The following is a 20,438-nucleotide window of genomic DNA, read 5'->3' as shown; positions in this document are numbered from 1 at the left end:
GGCCTTAAATAAATAGTGTTACGTATCTCTTGTGTTTTTCATGTTAATTGAAGAAACCTCTTATGGCATATAAGTATCTCTTAAACAACACAACAAACAACAATCATCTATATAGGTCATATTATGAAAAATAGTGGCATTAAGCCTGATATTAGAATTAGAGATATCAAACTTTATCTTTATTATCTCTTTATGTAGATGATGATGTACTCCTAAACACATCCAGTGCAAGTCTATGAGATTCTCTAACCAAATCGAATAATAGCTGTAACAAATTTGGCATGAGAATCACAGTAAAAAGACCAAAATTAGGAAAATAGGCAGGAACAAGTGTAGCTGCATTGTCATTGTAGAGCCTATAAAACAAGTGAAATGTTTTAGCTATTTAGATCATTTTTTTGTTAAGATCAGAGATCTTTTCAGAAAGGATCAGTAGAGTTTTAAGGTTCCTTAAGGATATTGACAGAAGAAAATTGAAATATTTTGGACACATTGAAGGGATAGAAGAAGGAGTCTCAGAACAGTAATAGAGGGTAAAGTTCCTGGCAAGGATTGGTGTGGCATATCACTGAGCATCTGAGTGACCATTCAGCATCTGATGATGTCCAATGATTAGACGGGTGGATTTTGTGAAGATGGCAAATTAAATTTGGAAATAGACAACAGAATGAGTAAATCTGGTATGGTGGAGAGCTAGTTGAATAAATTTATATGGAATAAGAGAGAAATTAGCCAAAACACTAAATTAGCAGAGTCAGGTTAAAAATAAAGCACTTGATCAAAATTTAGAGACCACAGATATGAGAGTTCTGAGAAAAATTACTGGACTGAACAGATGGCATCAATAGCAGAATCATATTAAACATGAAGACATTAGGAGAGAACATTGTTAGCATCCAAGAATGTGTCAGCAGAGTTAATCTAAGGTTAGGTCAGGCCACTTAAATAGAATGGGTAAGGGAAAGAATAGCAAAACAGGTATTTGATGCCAAAATGGCAGGAAATAGACCTAGAGGAAGATTTAGGTGGATTGATTCAGTCAGAAGTGTCTTAGAAGAATGAAATGTTAGATATTGACGATATTGGAGTTCTCATAAGTAATTGACTGATTTGGAGGAAAATTGTGGATAGAGGTTAATAATAATGTAAACTTAATCATGTAATCATTAAGTTTACATCATTATTAGTGCTGTCATAGTAATCATTGTAACCTGAACAGCCCTTGGGGATACATATCAGAAATTGATGATGATGAAGAATTAATCTGTTATCTGTCTGGTTTCCAATATCATTAAAGTTTGCAATTTGTTGTTCTAAGTCATTATAACTTGCTTGAAATGTTTATTATTATTTATTATTATCATTTTTCGTGACATCTCCAAGGAGTCCTAAGACTCATCAAGGGAAGGCATCTACTCTACAACTCTCTATGTCTACCATGTAATCCACAAACTACAACAATCTGCCACTACCATCGTCATCTACACCAGTGGTTCTTAACCTTTTCGAGGTCACGGAACACTTTTGATTATAAGAAAAATATGGGGAACACCAAAAGCATTAGGGTCATAAAACTAACAATAAAAATATGCAAGGACTTGCCTTTTATAAAAATGGAACTTATTTTAATGCAATACTTGAGCTTGTCGGCTTTTGAAAATTTCTGCAATATCAGTTCTAATGTGTAACATAGCTTCCCTCATCTCTTTGTCTATATTAGGAAGTTTTTCACGCCTTTTAGTTTTTATATTGGTTAATATTGAGAAACTGAGCTCACACAAATATGATGTAGAAAACTGTAACAAAATTTTAAGTGCCCTTGTGGAGAGAGCTGGATATTCGGCTCAGACAAAAATCCTCAAGAGTTATTTCCGAGAATTTCATTTTTAGAGTACAATCCATTGACAAAGTAACTAATTGTTCTTCTTGTAACAAAAATTCACAACTCGAAGTATTAACTATGCCAAATGGGTTTCGTATCCAGCCATAATTGTGTGTATTTAAAGAAGGAAATTAACTTGAAATCTTTTCTTCCAATATTGTTAAATGTTCTGTTATAATGGAAATAATTCCCTCACATTTTTATTATGGAGTGAAGGAAACAATATCTACCTTTTTTTTTTATTATTTATTTTTTTTATATATATGCGGTTTTTCCAAATAGATACTTTTTTCTGAAAAGCTGACAATTTGCTAATGGATGTTAAAATATTTTCCCTTGGATACTTGTATTAATGCTATTTAAGTAATTAAAAATATCGGCTAAAATGTCATTTTAGCACAACAAATATCATTTTGAAGACATTTACAAAAGTATCTTTATTTTGAAAAAAGGCCAATAATTCATTCTTAAGTTCTAAAATTCGGAATAGTACTTTACTCCTGGATAACCATCTTATTTCAGTGTGCAAAAAGGTTCGTACTTGGCTTCCATAGATATGCAAAGTTTTTTAAAAAGGCTTTTAAAGGTCTCTTGACTTGATGTAATTTACCATATTTACAACTTGGTCAAGTACAGGTTTTAATATTGCTGGTAGTGTTTTTCAAACTAGGGATTTTCTGTGCAAAAAAAACAGTGCTTACATATAATATATCCTGCAAACACATGACCTATAAACAATATTCTATTGGTTTAGAAATCAAAGTGCATAGCAGTCTTCAGCTGTTAGGGTCAGAGTAGCCAATTACACTGAGAACTGTGTCATGTGACATCTTTCACCGGCAGAACACTTGTAACCAGTTCGCAGTGTTCCAGGGAACACCGGTTAAGAACCACTGATCTACACTAATGCCATCTACTAAATCACTGTAGACTATGGGCTTGAAGTCATCTGAAAAATTATGTACCATATTTGGTGTCCAAAGCAGTGTACCTAAATTCCCTACCCAATTTATTATCATTATTTTTAATAAAATCTTTTTTGCCAGGAAATAAGAGACTAAAATTAATCAAAAAAAAAAAAATCAGCTAACCCCTTTTATTCCCGTATAGGGAGTAGGCAAGGCCATTTTAGCCCTATTTAAATTTTGGAGACTGAGTGGGCAGTTCATGCTCCACTAGTACCCAATCTGAGACAGCTAGCCCAAGGCTATCACTTTTTAAGTGGCACACAGTGAAGAGAGAGATGGCCCAACAAGTGGCACCATCTTGTGGTCCCTAACACAATATATTTACTGTCTAAAAATAGTGTGGGTTCTACGGTCAATTTTCTTGAGTTTACTGGATGAAAAACTTGAGTTTCAGGGAGAGAAAACCTACTTGCCCGTGCCAGAGATCGACTAACTTGGGAACCGGTTGGAAAAAAGGCTTAGAAAAATTTCCTCTAGTTATTAACTAGATTCAAAACAAAGTTTTCCTTCGTGCGGTCAAGCGCTGTGGTGTGAAAATGCCATATCCACTGAACTACACAGGCTATAATAAGAGACTGTTATATGTGTAATATCAGAAGCCTAAACTAAGTCTTCAGATTCATAGTTAAGAATTTATGGAGACACAACACACGTTTTAAAATAATTACTTTACTTAATATTAGGAAAGTAACATTCGACGTTTCGACCTCTGTATTTAGGTCATCATCAGGAAAATATATATGTATTAGATACAAGCTGCATGTCACTGCACTTTACTATGACTATTAAATTATTTCGGTAAATTACAATGTATACTAAATATTAATTAAAAGAAAACTTTAATCAATACTTCCTATATTTCAGCAATATTACGTTGCCATCTTCATGGGAGCATAAAACTATGATAAATGCACACAGGTACTAACAACGAGCAAATGTGGCCAAAGAGAGTAACTAACGTTGTTCCTAGAGTCCTAAAGATGCCCACTAGTAGGCTAAATTGGGTTGTCTTGGCTGTTGGGCTGCTGTTGTCATGATGCAAGCTTCTCAAATTTGGGACAGTCTCATGCCCCCAAATTTGTTGAGATTTGGGAAGTTTTTTTAGAGCAATATATTTAATGTTGCTCTAAAAAATATATCTAAGCCCAGAATGGCTATATTGATGAAACTAGATGTAGTCTTTGTGTTCGGATATCCTGATATTAGCTGTCCTGCCTGTTTGGCCATAGTAGGACAGTATAGCTGCAAGGGACCTGGTATAATCCATGTAGGTCTAGGGGAAGTGGCTAGTCTTTGGTGGAGCAGAAAAGGGATTCCAGTTTTTTATATCAGTATAAGAAATTGGCATCCCCTTATCTGCTTATCGTATTGAGATTTTCTTCTGGGCTTGTTCCGGTTGCCTTTGCAGATAGGTCTTCCACATTCTTGGAATGATTAATCCATCATTTTTGTTCAGGTTTGAATAGTGTTTTAGCATTTCACAGGCTTCTTTGAATTTTCTCTCAAACCAGGTTTTGGTGTGTAGGACTTGGTGTCTTTTCAGTCAATTCTATGGTATGTTTGGAGTGCGTGGTCTGATAGGTTTGTTTTACCATAATGGAGGTATTTAATGTGTCGTTCATGTTCTTCTTTTCTAATTAGGATCGTGCTTCTTGTTTCCCCTATGTAATGCAGGTTACATATACGTTGGATTTTGTAAACCCCTGGGTGGGCCAGGTATAGAAGAGGATCTTTGGAAGAACTGAGTAAATTTTTAATTTTGTCGGGGGTTTGAAGGTAGTCTTGATGTTGGATTTATGTAGTGTTCTGTCTGTTTTTTCTTAAATGCCTCTAACATAGGGTATGGCTATGCCATTCTTGTAATCTTTTTTTTTTTTGTTTTTAGTGGTATTTTTATGAAGAATCTTGTGAAATTTTTTTTATTGTAGCCATTTTTTACAAATGTATGGTTAATGATTTCGAATTCTTGGTTTAGAGCTTGTTCCTTTGAAGTTTTTGTGTTGGGTGGTGGTATGAATTTTTGTGTATGTATTGGCTCATGTGTGTGTGTGTGTGTGTCGGATTGCGGTAGACAAAGAAGGAGAGACAGCCTGAGGGAAGACGCATGACGAGCGTGTCTAGAATAGGAGGAGTGTTGTGATTTTCGATTTCAATGGTGAATTGGATACATTTATGTTGTTTGTTCAGGTCTAAGGAATGTATTTAATGTTTTGCAGCCGTGGGATGAAATAGTGAAAATATCATTGATGTATCTGAGGCAAACTTTCGGCTTTAGGCCGGCTGAATCTAGAGCTTGTTGCTCAAAGTCTTTCATGTAAAAGTTAGTTAGCTATTTGGTGTGTGTGTGTGGGGGGGGGGGGAGTGTTGAGCCCATGGCCATACTTTCTTTTTTGTAGGTAAAAATTGTTTTGCTACACGAAATAGCCAGAGGAGAGTACGTGGGCAAAGAGGGCCGTGATGTCGGGCGAAAATATGTTCTGTAGCAGAATAATGGTATCATTGATAGGGATGAAAAGGGAAGTTATGTCAATGCTGACTAATAAATCTTGGTTGTTGAGTGTGATGTTTTTAATTTTAGTTTATAAAATTTTGTCTATTTTTTATGTAGGAGGGGGAATGACCTGCCAACTCCTTGAGGGTGGCTGCTAATTTCTTGGCTAACTGGTAATTAGGTCTGTTGATTTCTTCAACTATTGGACGTAGTGGTGTGTTTGTTTTGTGTATTTTCGGCAGGTCATAAATTCCAGGAGCGCAGGCATAATGTGAGGTATTAGTTTTTCGGGTGTTTCTTCTGGCCACATGATCATGGATTTGATTAATTCTTTTTGATGCGTTTTGTGGAGTTGTAGTTCACCATTTGGTATGTGTTGTGGTCGAATTAAGTCTTCAGATATTTCACATCTTAATACTTTTTATCTTTAAGGCACTACTACTGATTGATGTGCATTTGTAATTTCATTAAATTTGAAAATAAATTCAACTTTTAATTTACTTTTTAATTTTTACTTTAAACTGAATTAAAATTTAATGCAACATGAAATGTGCATAAAAACTGGAGGATAATTTAAGACAAAAATTAAATGTTAAAAAGCAAAGGATATGTCTTAATTTTTTAAAAGAAACACAAACACAGAAAAACAAAACTACCATTAAAAAAAATAATTTGTGACCAATTTGATCTTGTTTTGATTGAATGAGGTTTCTGTTCCATATTAATTTAATTTTCCTTGCACCTCTTTGCCCAATCTTTTAAAACTCAACGTATATTCATTTATTTTTATTTAAATGATGTTTTATTTAAAAAAGGGAGGAAAAAAAAGTCACTTCTGGCTTGGAAATGCTTTTTTTTTTTTTTTTCATTGTAGGGAGATGTACAGACATCAGTATCTGTAATGCTAATATTAGGTGATAGATTAAAAGGATATATAGATGAATTATCACAAGAGCATTGGCTTAGTTCTTATGTTGGTAAGTATTTGTAATGATAACTGTCAATTGTTGTAGGATGGCTAATGTATTGGTAATTTTTTTTCTCCAATTTTGTAGCTTTCCTGCTCGGTTAGAATTACATTATATTAGACAAGAAATTATAATATTCTTGTTTTTAATCCTTTACTCAAGCATAAGCAGATGAAAGTTTATGCATGAAGTATTTGCCATAGGTGGTTGCCAGAATGTGTGTAAGTAAGGTTTAGAGAAGTACATGAATGTTTGGCAAAATAGTGTTGAATCAGGTAATTACTTTTTATGTAGAAGGCTATAGTCTGTGCATATCATATACATAATGGGAATACTACTCGCATGTCTCCATTTCCCAGGATACTCACTGCTGAAGCAAATTTTCTGTATCTCTTCACCATCTCTGCAGTTCATCCCCAAACAACCTTGGAATCATATGAATGTTATCAAGGCAATAATCTTTTTTCTTACTTATTCCTAATACTTGTCATTAGTAAATAGACACTACAGTGCATTTCTGGACTTGAAACAATTACCTCCACACTGCTGTGCACAGGTGTAGTCACTTGGTTTCAGAAAGATAGGCAACACTAGAGGGAGAGATCCTTTGTGCTGTTTCCAAGGAATATGACTTCCATTTGTTAAAGAAAACACATCATTTGACTGCATGCTCACACCAAGCATTGATGTGTTGTAAGCTTTGCCATTTTTGTAATCTCTTATAGGCAAGTGTATTATCATCATCAATAATTTCCTAATGTGAACCCCCAAGGGATGTTTGGGTTACTATGACAGTACTAGATGATTAAGTTTGCATTATTATTAATATCCTATCAATAATTTTCCTCCAGATCAGTCTATTACTTTTGAGAACTCCAATAATGTCATATCTAACATTTTGTGCTTCTAAGCCACTTGTGACTGAATCAATCCACCTAAACCTTCATCTTAGTCTCTTTCCTGCCATCTTGGCATCCTGTTTTGCTAACCTTTCTTCGCCCATTCTATTTAAATGGCAATACCTCCTGAGATTAGCTCTGCTGACACATTCTTGGATGCTAACAATGTCAAGTTCCTTCCTAATGTCTTCATTTTTAATATGATTCTGCCATTGATGCCATTCTGTTTACTCCCTGATTTTTCTCATAACTCTCATACATGTGATCTCTAATCTTTGATAAAGTGCTTTATTTCTAACCCAACTTTAAGATCCATAACTTAAAATTGGATTAAACATTGTCTTGTATACTGCTTATTTGGTGTTTTGGCTTATTTGGTATTCTGTTGTCTGTTTCCAGATTTAACCTTCCATCTTCACTAAAAACTGTGCCCAAATAGCTGAAATATTTTACTTGTTCAATAGGATCCCCATTCAGAATGCAGCTGAAGTTTTCTATGCTCCTGCCTGTTTTCACAGTTTTGGTCTTTTTATTGCTTATTTTCATGCCAAATTTCTTACAGCTGTTATTCAATTTAGTTGGAGAATCCTGGAGACTTTCATTAGATGTGTTTAGGAGTACATCATTTGCATAAAGTAAAGAGCTAAGTTTGATCTTCATTTCTAATATCAGGCTTGATGCCACTTTCTTTCATAATGTGATCCATATACAGAGTCCATCAAAAAATGTATACACACTTTGACAGATGTCATCTATGAACTTTTGTCAACATTGGATTGAATTATGGTAGCAATGTGTAGTATGATGTTCTCTCAAAAGATGTCATTACTTAAATGAATGCTAGCATCAACACATGACTGGTAGGACAGTCAAACAAAATGGCGAGGCATGATTGTCGTTCAAGGAACTCAATACCGTTTTAAAGTTTTATTTCAAATTTTAGAATATTGTTGAAGTTCAATGACAATGGAGGCGTGAGTGTGTGTGATATGCACAAGAGAAGATCCGGAAGGGCTTGCACAGCAACAAGTCCTGCTTCTTGACTATGGTGTTGAAACAGTTTACACACTCGCCACAGAAGTCTACCACACAATATGCACATGAGACAGGAGTTAGCAGTGTAAGCATAAGACACATTCTTAAAGCAGCTAAATGGAAAGTTTACATCCCAAGATTATTACATGCAATGAATGAAGATGATCCTGGTTGAAGAATGCAGTATTGTGAGTGGTTTAAACACATGGTAGATGAGAATGAGGAGTTTGTGAGGAAGATGGTTTGGTATGATGAAGCACAATTTAAGCTTAATGGAACAGTGAATCGGCATAATTGTGTTAACTGGGCTCGAGAAAATCCAGGTGTTCATGTGGATGCGGCAGTCAATTTACTCGTGTGGTTTGTCATCTAGGGGTTTAATAGGGCCATTCTTCTTTGAAGGTACTCTTACTGGTCAAGTGTACCTAGACATGCTATGCACGTCCATTTTGCCTGCCATTCATGCACTTTATTGGAACTGTTACGTCGTTGCTTTCTCCTATTTTCTAACCTTTATTATCTCTATAATTACTATTATCTATTCTATATTCGGACCTAAAAAATTTCTATCTATGGTTTGTCTCCTTTTCGGATACTGGCAAATTTATATTTTAAAGCTGCACCAGCCCGTATCCTATAATAGAAGGGACTTTTACTCAGGGAGACTTTCCTAGAATTTTAGGCATATGCACATTAATAAACACTTTGTTATGATCATATAGATTTCAGTTAGCAGTCGTGACCTGTAATCTATCTCTAAACACTTTCTATTCCCTCCTGCCTAGGTTCGATTTTATAAGTGGTAATTTGATCTCATAATCAGGCATAACTCAGGTATAAGTAATAAAACACGTTTATTGGGATTTCAAGACATTTACAACTGTGATGTATCATATATTCAATGATCTCAAATTCATACAAATAAATTCATGCTAAGTTAGTTCAGGAAAATCCTAAACAAAACTGGATAATGTAAATGAAACACATTACTACATAAACTATAATCCTTTTCCACAAGTTACTCATTAGTTAGACAATATACATTCTGATGACATTCAATTAAATGCTTTCTGCAATATCAGCCTCACTTATCAAATTCAGTCACACTCACATATGTAATCACTTCCAGACAATTTTGTTTAACGGAAGCTAGCTACTCCAAATAATAATTCTCACTAAAGTTCTCTAGTAAATTGTCCACATTCTTCTATTACACACGATTTTCTTTATTACAATAAAATTACAATAAAATTCTCTACTTTACCGACTCTTTTCCGGATATCAGGTCGCTTCCACTATAGGGTTTGGTTACCTTCTGATTAGGCTGTCTCTTCACCTGGCGATGGGGCTAAGTCCTTGAACTGCTGCCAGACATGCACGGGTCTCTTACCGCGTCTAAAGAAACTTTCTCTGTTTCTTCTGATGGGATATTCAGTGAGGGCTCAATTCTGCAGAGGCCAATAAGTCACGATTAGCTCTGTGTGGAATCTCTCAAGCATCTCCAGGAAAAGGCCCGCTGTCTGACATCGCTGCACCAATGCACAGCTCTCTCGAACCACCAGTCAAAGGATCCACAGGAAGGAAAGCCAGAAAAAAGTCCTGTAAAATGGTGCACATTGCCTTATATTCCCACTGCATGCGCATGCTTTTCCGCTGCATATTTTCTGCATGACCCTCTTCGTTCATGCCCACAAGTTGATCCTTTACTCTCCTTTTGCTCTTGGAGTGCTGTTTTCGTGGAAAGCATGCTAATGTCACCTTCTGTGTATGCCATTGCCTCTGGCCCTACGCTCAACTTGTATGGCTCGCATGCGACCTTTGGGCTGCTACTTACAACTTGTCTAGTGATTTACAGCATACTAGATACCTTAATGAAACTAATAATTATTAATAACTAATAATTTTCTTATACAAAATTCAATATTCTTATACAAATTCTCTATTTTGATTTCCAGTTAGACAGCAATAAATCTCAGTAAATTACATATAAGGAATATATATTCTCACATATAGCAAAAAAATTTCTTTATTTTCTGCTGGAGTGCAGGTATCTCCTTAAGTTGTTAGATTTAGATGTTAAATCCTGAATGAATAATTTCCTTTCAAAAGTTCTCCATTCAGGATCTAACAGAATGATCAATTTCTCTTCCAAAAAGATGGCACACTACCACCGAGACATGATTGCTTACCTCGATGAGAGTTTGCAAATTTAGGTGCAATTGAGCCCCCCCCCCCCCAAGTTCTCCTGATTTAACACCCTTGGACTTCTACACATGGGGGACTCCAAAGGATGTAGTGTATCTTAGAAAAACCAGCTACACTGGTGGCTCTTCGGGAAGAAATTTAAATGGCATGTGCAGCAATCCCACTGGACACTGTGGCCAGTGTTGCACAAGCAGTAGTTCGCTGTAATAATAGCTGTCTGGACTCTAATGGAACCACTTTGAGCACATGTAATTGTAGAAGTCAAAGGTAATTTGTAATCCCTTGATGTCTGTATAAATTTAGTATTACAAATTTTATACAGGTTTTTCTGTTGCTGAAGTGTGTATACATTTTTTTTGACGGACTCTGTAGATGATGAATAAGAAAGGAGGTAATGTGCATCTTTGTCTTACCCCTGATTTTATATCAAATTATCTTCCGGTATTTCCTTCAATTCTAACTGCTGACTTACAATTTAAATATAGATTATGTATGTGGGTGATCTGGAAAGTTCTCGGCCTAACAATGAAAAAACGAATTTATAATTTCAAAATCATTTTTATTTTTCAATATAATCTCCCTTAAGACTAATACATTTATTCCAGCGCTCCAGAGAGATGCTCTCTGGAGATTCATAGTGCAGATCCCTTAATTTTCCCATTTATTCCAGAGAGATGCTCCAGCGCAATTATCCTGTCCCTGTAGTGGTTCTTGGTATGATCTGCAAAACATCCCTCTTCAGCTGCAATCACCTCTTGATTCGAAGAAAAACACTAACCAGTTTTAGTTTTGGGAAGAGGTAGAAGTCAGATGGAGCCAAATCTGGGGAATAGGGTGGATGTTCCAACAATTCATAGTGCAGATCCCTTAATTTTCCCATTGCCAAAACCTTTTCGGGCAGGTGCATTGTCCTGATGAAAGATGATATTTTTCTGCAAACCGGGTCTTTTCTCACGATTTTTTTTGTCTAGTCTGGTTAAAAGATCAGAATGATATTCCCTGGTTATTCTTTTACCCTTTTCAAGATAATTAATAAAAAAATGCCTTTATCATCCCAAAACAGCAATGCCATGATCTTTCCAGCTGATGGAACTGACTTGATCTTCTTTGGCATTGAACAACCGGCTTCTGTCTGCTGTTTGGATTCTGGTTTGTAATGGTTAATCCAAGTCTCATCCATAGTAATAAATTGATGCAGCAGATTTTGTTAAAATGCTCCAAGCACCGTTCAGAGATTTTTCATGCGAGTGCATTTTTGATCTGCTATGAGCACGCATGGCATCCATCTTGCGCAAAGCTTTTTCATTTGTAATTCTTCATGCAAAATATATCCTACATGTTCTTTTGAGATGCCGAGCAATTTCACGCACTTTGACTCACCGGTCATCCAATGCCATATCGTGCACAAGTCTTCCCATGACTTTTGTGTAGCTACCTTTACATGTAGATTAGCTTTAGGGCATCTTCCGACTTATTTGCTAGGAACATTTGGCTGCTTTTATCTTTACCAGAACTGCTCTTTAACTTCTTATGTCAATCATGGTGTTCTTATTTTGCTATCCTTGGAGATGACTTCACCATATACTTCCCTAGCTGAATCAATCAATGTCTTCTTCAGAGTTTGCCACTAAGACACCAAGGTTTGGTTCTTGTTTTCAATTTGTTTCATTTTTTCTTCGATAATGTTTATATAGTCAGGTCTTGAATCACCTGCAAAAACTGCTCAACTTTAATTCTTTTTAAAACTTCCTTACATGCTGTTCTTTTCGATGTGATATCCATTCTTATCCTGCTTAATACTAAGTATGGTCACTTCCAATTTCAAATCCTATGTACACTCTTGTATTCTGAACCAGCATATTGATATTACAGTCAATAATGACGTAGTCAATGAGACTTTTGTTATTTTTGGTGTCCTCCTTCCATGTAAACTTATGCATATCTTTATGACTAGTCCATGTCCATAGCAAAGCTATTATAATTATTAGCTTTCTCCGAGTTTTCCCAAATTCTTCCTGTATACTTGGTGGAGTTCATCTCCTCTGCTCTTTACATTTCCAACATCACTTTTTCCATTTTCTTTATGTTAGCTGCCTGTTCTAATGACGTAAATTTCTCCACTTCTTCCTTAGAAGAACTTTCTGTGGGAACAAAACATATTTGTTTCATTGTCCTACTCTCCATTTTATATATATATATATATATATATATATATATTAGGATATATTAGGATAACCAAGCAATTTTATATGCTTGGTTATTTTATTAGCTCCTAATCCCAAGTATGCAAACAATTAAGTTTGCGCCTGAAACAAAGTTCAAGTCTAAAGATGGTACAACACCTGTGCAACTCATTGTAAAGGTGGGTAAAGCTCTGATCACTATTCTTAGTATTTTCCCATAATGCAAAGCACATCTCACTAGAAGATGTAACTGCAATGCATTATGGGTGGGGTCACTACCCAGACCGGTTTCAACCTTTTTTGAGGTCTCCTCAGTGAGTAGCTAGACCCTAAATACCAAGGTTTTAGTAATACAGAGCGTTATCAACTTTACCTATATAAGTTGCAATAAGGTGTATTAAGCTTTAATAAAAATCTCTGGAGGAGATATTGATGGGAATAAATTTTTAACTTGGGTATATTGTATATTAGGATAACCAAGCAATTTTATATGCTTGGTCATTTTATTAGCTCCTAATCCCAAGTATGCAAATAATTAAGTTTGCGCCTGAAACAAAGTTCAAGTCTAAAGATGGTACAACACCTGTGCAACTCATTGTAAAGGTGGGTAAAGCTCTGATCACTATTCTTAGTATTTTCCCATAATGCAAAGCACATCTCACTAGAAGATGTATTACTAAAACCTTGGTATTTAGGGTCTAGCTACTCACTGAGGAGACCTCAAAAAAGGTTGAAACCGGTCTAGGTAGTGACCCCACCCATAATGCATTGCAGTATACATCTTCTAGTGAGATGTGCTTTGCATTATGGGAAAATACTAAGAATAGTGATCAGAGCTTTACCCACCTTTACAATGAGTTGCACAGGTGTTGTACCATCTTTAGACTTGAACTTTGTTTCAGGCGCAAACTTAATTGTTTGCATACTTGGGATTAGGAGCTAATAAAATGACCAAGCATATAAAATTGCTTGGTTATCCTAATATACAATATACCCAAGTTAAATATTTATTCCCATATATATATATATATATATATAACCTTCTTTGATTATTATATATATCTATATAACCTTCTTTGATTATTATATATATCTATATAACCTTCTTTGATTATTATATATATCTATATATAACCTTCTTTGATTATTATATATATATATATATCTGTATATAACCTTCTTTGATTATTATATATATATATATATCTGTATATAACCTTCTTTGATTATTATTTAGATATATATATCTATATATAACCTTCTTTGATTATTATTTAGATATATATATCTATATATAACCTTCTCTGATTATTATATAGATATATATATATATCTATATATAACTTTCTCTGATTATTATATATATATATATATATATATATATATATAACCTTCTGATATATATATAGATATATATATATATATATATATATATATATATATATATATATATATATATATATATATATATATATATATATATAACCTTCTGATATATATATAGATATATATATAGATATACAGGGTGAGTATAAAATAACGTCAAGTGTTCAGCGTCCCTCTAGCGAGTAATGTATTGGACGAAACGCACCAATATTCGGTAGACGTACACAGTGGAACATGGGGATTCGATTTAACAAGAACAAAAAAGTACCAAAAGCCGCCAACAGGGGAAATTTTGGCACTGCCAATTTAATTTTAGTAGGTGTGACTAATGAATGACTAAATGGCAAATGAGAGAGACCACACATCAATTTCATGACGTTTATTGTTGATTACAAATGAGGTTCAATATGACCACCATTCTGATGTTCCAGGAACTGCATACGGTGCATGACATTTTCCACAGTGGCTCGCAACATATCGGAATTGATTTGTCTCGTGTAACGTTATTCGATCTTTCAAAGTTGGAATATCGGGTACATGTCCATGATACACAATGCTTTTAAGAAATCCCCACAGTCAAAAGTCACAAGGATTGAGATCAGGCGATCTTGGTGGCCATGGCATGGGAAATGCACGACTAATGATTCTTCTGTCAGAGAAATGTCACAAAACATGCTGTACCTGAAGTCCGATGTGGGATGGTGCACCATCCTACCTGAAGATGGTCAAAAAAAAAAGTTCTGTAGCATATTGGCATACCTGTTAGCATTGACGGAACAGGTCACTGGTCTATTTTGGCGATTTTCCTCGTAAAAGTATGGACCGATGATAAAAGATGCTGTAAATCCGCACCACACTGTGATTTTGGGCGAGTGGATAGGCATCTGCAGATACACATGCAGATTAGTTGCAGCCCAAATGCGACAGTTGCGTGTGTTAATATCGCCGTTCAAATAAAAGTGCGCTTCGTCACTCCATAAAATCTGCCACAGCCATGCATCATCCACTTCCATGCGCGCTAAGAATCTCAAAGATAAGTCGATTTGTGTGGTCGCATCACCAGGGTGCAATTCGAGAACATGACTGATTTTATAGGGGTAAAACTTCAACATCTAATGTAGGCTTTTACACACCGTTGTGAATGCGATATCCGTTTGCCGGGATATTGCTCGTGCACTGCTGGCACCCTGGACATTTGTCATCTCCTGTTCCACAATAGCAGTTGCAACTTGTTCAACTTGTTGGTGATTGATTGGTTTGCATCCTCTGCCTACCTGCACTGCTAGAGTTTTGGCGATTTGAACAGTAGGCTCAAATCGCCAAATCAGTTTTCATAACTTTGTTACGCTTATCAGTCCTTTTCGTAAATTTTTTATATGCCGAAAATCACGAAGACAAGCACTGCCATTATTGTTCCGCTGATAATAGAGTTTGACTAACAAAGCACACTCACGTAAGGTTAAGAAGCATCGAAAAGCAGTTCGTCTACGAATTATAAGAAATCTCACAGGCTTGCCTTTTATTGCATGATCACTCACAAGAAACACGATAATGCAAATTAATGCATTTTACTCGGTAAACAGCACCAAAATTTCCCCTCGTGGTGACTTTTGGTACTATTTTTTTTACCCGTTAAATGGAATCCCCCATGTTCCACTGTGTACGTCTACCAAATATTGGTGTGTTTCGTCCAGTACATTACTCGCTAGGGGGCGCTGAACACTTGACGTTATTTGATAATCACCCTGTATATATCAGGTTATATTTATATATATATATATAACTGTGGTTTTATATATATATCAGTGGCGTCGCGTGGTCATTTCGGTAGGGCATGTGTCCACAGAAAATTTTCCACATGGGGGGAGCTTGGAGACAAATAATTACATCAATAAATTTTTATAATTATTTATTTAATTAAATAATTACATCAAGTAACGTATTTTAGCTTTTTTTTATGTAATTATTTGTCGATGTAAACTATAAATACATTATTTTCATTTGATGGGAAAAAAAAGGTATTCAGAATTAATAGTTTTTAGTACAATTTCATATATAAAAAAATTGACTCGCATATTTTATTAAAAATCAACTAATTAATTAATCCTAAATTAAATTATTTCAGTTTAAAAGCAAAAAAATCATAAAAGTAACAAGTAAAATAATATTAAATTACATACACTTACCTTTTAAAAATGTATTTTTTTGTTTAAATTTATTTCACTATAAATTTACACTTCACTCTGTAACTCAAAAGACGCAGAGGGCAAACTAACAGGTCATTGTTCACAAATCAGAAAAGTTGAACCAAAAACAGGAACAAGTGTTTTATTGCTGCAATAAAACACGTGTTCTATGGCTACCCCACTGTGGGCAACCCATAATAAAATTTTAAGACAGACAGACAAAACATTCCCAGGGTTGAGGGTGTAAGATTACATATCTCAAGCAATACGATTATAATTTGTGGAATTTTTTAATCGATCCCTGGAGAAGGCCCCCCCCCCTCAAACGGACGCCCATGACCGTGTGATTGCATTTTATCGATGTATGAAAGTTTTGAGAGGACGTAGTGCATCAGCGCTCATCTTAATTGGTCCAATGCAATTAATTTTGCAGGATAACTTTGAATACTTCTGCATAGAGTGGGGGAAACAATCTATTTGTTTTAGGGTTTATTAGAAAACAACAATGAAGCAGAATGCTATATTTGGTTGGTATATTTGAAATACTGAAAGATGAAAATGTGTGAGCCATCATTTAGAAGACATACGAGAATAGGAAAGAATAAATGTGAGTAGAAACACTTTCATTAATGGTAAAGAATAATTAATAATTATCATTTGTGATATGTGTCTCCTATAAGTTGCTGGGTAGAGCGAATAGCATGATCCTATAAATTCTAAACATGAATAACTGAATTTATGATGCATCATTTAAAAAAAAAAAAAAGAAAGAAAACTTATGAGGAGAGAGAAAGAGAGAGAGTATTGCAGGAATAAATATGGTTTGATGGAGCAGCAAATCATCTCGTAAAATTTGTTGCACATGTTATGTGTATTTTTCTGGTTTGTGTATATTTTGCTCCATTTTCCAAGATTTTTATTTTGTTTACTGAGACTCAGTATACATAACATCCGATCATTATCGGAATTATTCACACTTTTGGGAATCCTAAATTCATTAACTTTTTTTTTTCTTAGCATCACCGGTTCTTCTGTGTTATCAATCTCACATATGCTGGTATTTTGTTGTAGATCAACAACGTCTTATAATACACAGAATATTCATTTTAATTCAGGAATAGATTTTTTTATTGTCTGTTGTTTCCGAAGACTAGAAAGAAAATGTCTCTATACCGTTAAAAAACTTTCAACCTCAACAGATGCTATACTGCACAAGCAAAAGAAAAAAACAATTAGCATTTTTCTCCTAACATCCAATTTCAAATTTTCAGTTCCAGAAAACATGCATAACAACTCTTTGTAATATACATCGGATATGAAAAGCACTCACTCATGACATGTGACAAGGAGCTGAGTGAGCTCATAATTTTAGCTCACCCTGGCCCTGCTTTCTCAGCGGTTTAAAAATATTAAAAAGCTAAGAATTTGAACTGCTGTGCCCTCTTTACATCTTTTTGAATGGCTCAAAGGCATATGCATTTCGAAAGCACACTCGAGCTATTAATGTGAATGTGATGTAATGTTTACGTGCAAAAAGTGCCTTATCCATGAAGCACTAATGCTTTATTATCCTCTTGAAGAGGACAATGAAGCATTAGTACAGCATATTGTGTTCAATTTTAGGAATCGTACGAAGTCTGCAAACAATTGGGGGAGTCTTTAATGGGAATAAATGCAAAAATATAATATGGATGATACTGATATTTCGTGGATGAGCACCGCACACCTAACATACCCTGAATATTCGCCCCTGATATATATATATATATATATATATATATATATATATATAAGGGGTGCTTAAGGGTTAAAGCTATATAACTGAGAGGAGACCTCCACATCGAATTTAAAGGAATGCAGAGAAGCCCGGGTCAGAATGTCAGAAGCCCTGGTCGGAGAACCGACCAGGACTTCTGACCTAATGTCCAATACTCACCTTCTCATGGTGCACCCTGTTGGGTATCTACTTGGATACTGAACGAACGAGGATGGGCTGGCAATTTGGGATTTAGCCAACCAAATTGTATTCTTATTGACTTAAACCAAAATACAAATGATGTACAACATGACAAAATTTCATGCCGGCTGGGCGTCGCCCGGTTAAACAAGGCTCCCGTTGTTTTTGCCAGGGAACCATGGCGAACAGTGAAAAGTCAGCTACTGGAAAACACACCCCAACTCAACATCAATAGAGTTAAAGATCGGTAATATCAACATAAGAAACCTGAATGCAAAGAAATGGAGCTAGCTGAAGAATTAGATAAATACCAGAATGACATGATTGGGGTGACTGAAACAAAAAAGACAAAAACTGGTGAGATCTTTCGGAGCAATAAATACAAAATGTTATATTCAGGCAATAACAATCAAGGGAAAGAAGGAGTAGCCATAATATTCAACACTAAATACTATGCTAATCTTCTTGAATGGCAGGCAGTCTCAAGTAGAGTGATCTGGGCAAATATGAGAATGGCGAACTGGACAATGAGACTTATTTGTGCCTATGGTCCCACAGAAAGTTCTAAGGTCAAAGTGGAGAAATTTTTCAATGCTTTAGAGAAAGCAACTGACACAATGAAAAAGAAAAAGTTGGTCCTTCTTGGGGATCTAAATAACAGAGTAGGAAATGATTGTCAGACATACAAAAATATTTTGCGAAAATTTGGATAAAAGAGCAAAGCTAATAATAAAGGCAAATACCTGTTGGATTTCAGCTCAGGACATGACCTGGTTATTACTAACACCATGTTCTAACGTAAAAATGTGCACAAATTCACATGGATAGAAGAGGTAAGGAATAAGAAAAGTCTCATTAACCATGTTATTGTTGATAGTGATATTTTCTCCCTGGTGCAGGACACCAGAGTGTACAGAGGATTTGAAATTGGAAATGATCACTATTTAGTCTTCAGCAAGATAAAATTGAATTTCATATTGGAAAGAATAACATGTAAGAAAGTTTAAAAGCAAATAAAAGTTGAACAGCTCTCAGATGTGAACTGTAGACTAAAATAAACAAAGATTATTGAATTAAAAATGAAAGAGTTCGAGAACAGCAACAAAACCTTTGAGATTCAATGACAAGCCTTGAAGAAATCACTTATTGATTCAGCCAGAGAGGCATGTCGTGAGGTTGTCTGCAAGGATAAAAAAAAACAGAACTCCATGGTGGACACAGGAAGTTCAAGAGGCAGTAAAGAAAAAGAAGAAAGCATATCAAAAGTTCCTGTCAAATAAGTCAGCTTGTGCCCTTATAGAATACGAAGACAAATGCAGGAATGCTAAACACTGTGTCAAACTAGCTAAACAAAAGTCATGGGAGGACTTTGGCAAGAACATAGAAAATAAATACCAAGAAGGTGATAAGATATTCTGGAGGTTGTTGAAGAAGCTTAGAAATGGAAGAAAGAGTGCTGTAAAAGGAGTTAGAGATGATAAAGGTGACATGAAAAAGGGGGAAAAAGATATTATTGAAGTATGGAGTAATTTCATCGAAAAATTGCTAAATGAAACAAGCAGTGATAGCACAGTGGTAAAAAACGCTCAACAGGCATACAGGCAGGAATACATATCCATACTTGAAGTAGAAAAAGTCATGAAAGGCTTGAAATGTGGAAAGGCATCACGAGTTGATGATATTCGACCAGAAATGCTGAAGTATGGTGGTATAAAAGTCTTACAGCGGCTGCACTGCATAGTTCAGAAAGCTTGGACAGAGGGACAAATTCCCGATGATTGGAGTAGAGCTCTCATAGTACCAATATATAAAAAAGGAAATAAAACTAAATGTGAGAATTACAGAGGTATTTTCCTACTGAGTGTTCATGGCAAGATTTATGCAAGTATACTTGAGAAACGGTTGAGAAGAATTGTGGAAGAAAAGCTTGGTGAAGAACAAACTTGATTCAGACCAAATAGAGGCTGTGAGGATCAGATCTTCACTTTACGACAAATAGTTGAGACAGCATGGGTATATAACAAAGATCTATATTTAAATTTAAATTTTGTTGATTTGGAAAAGGCATATGACAAGGTGCCAAGAGAGAAGCTATTCAATACACTACGGTTATATGGTATCAATGGGGCATTATATCAAGCAATACTTAGTCTTTATTTGAGTTGCAAGTCAGCAGTTAGAATTGAAGGAAGTACAGGAAGATGGTTTTAATGTTAAATCTGGTGCGAGACAAGGATGTACATTATCCCCTCTATTGTTCATTATCTATATGGATCAC

General features: G+C 35.2%; 1 protein-coding gene across 1 annotated transcript in view; it reads left to right on the top strand.

Annotated features, from left to right (window-relative positions):
- Wdr24 (WD repeat domain 24) overlaps positions 1–20,438 on the top strand; it is a 351,891-nt gene that overhangs the window by 289,171 nt on the left and 42,282 nt on the right. Inside the window, exon 10 of the mRNA XM_090393912.1 lies at positions 6,216–6,318. Within this exon, the coding sequence (XP_090250038.1) occupies positions 6,216–6,318 (103 nt within the window). The remainder of the gene's footprint in view (positions 1–6,215; positions 6,319–20,438) is intronic.

Source organism: Typopeltis vanoorti, chromosome 6 (genome assembly GCF_054136105.1).
Source record: "Typopeltis vanoorti isolate ZY-2024b chromosome 6, IOZ_Tvanoo_1.0, whole genome shotgun sequence".
In the NCBI taxonomy this organism is placed as follows: domain Eukaryota; kingdom Metazoa; phylum Arthropoda; class Arachnida; order Uropygi; family Thelyphonidae; genus Typopeltis; species Typopeltis vanoorti.
Note: the sequence above shows the minus strand (reverse complement) of the source record. Positions and strands in the feature narration are given on the sequence as shown.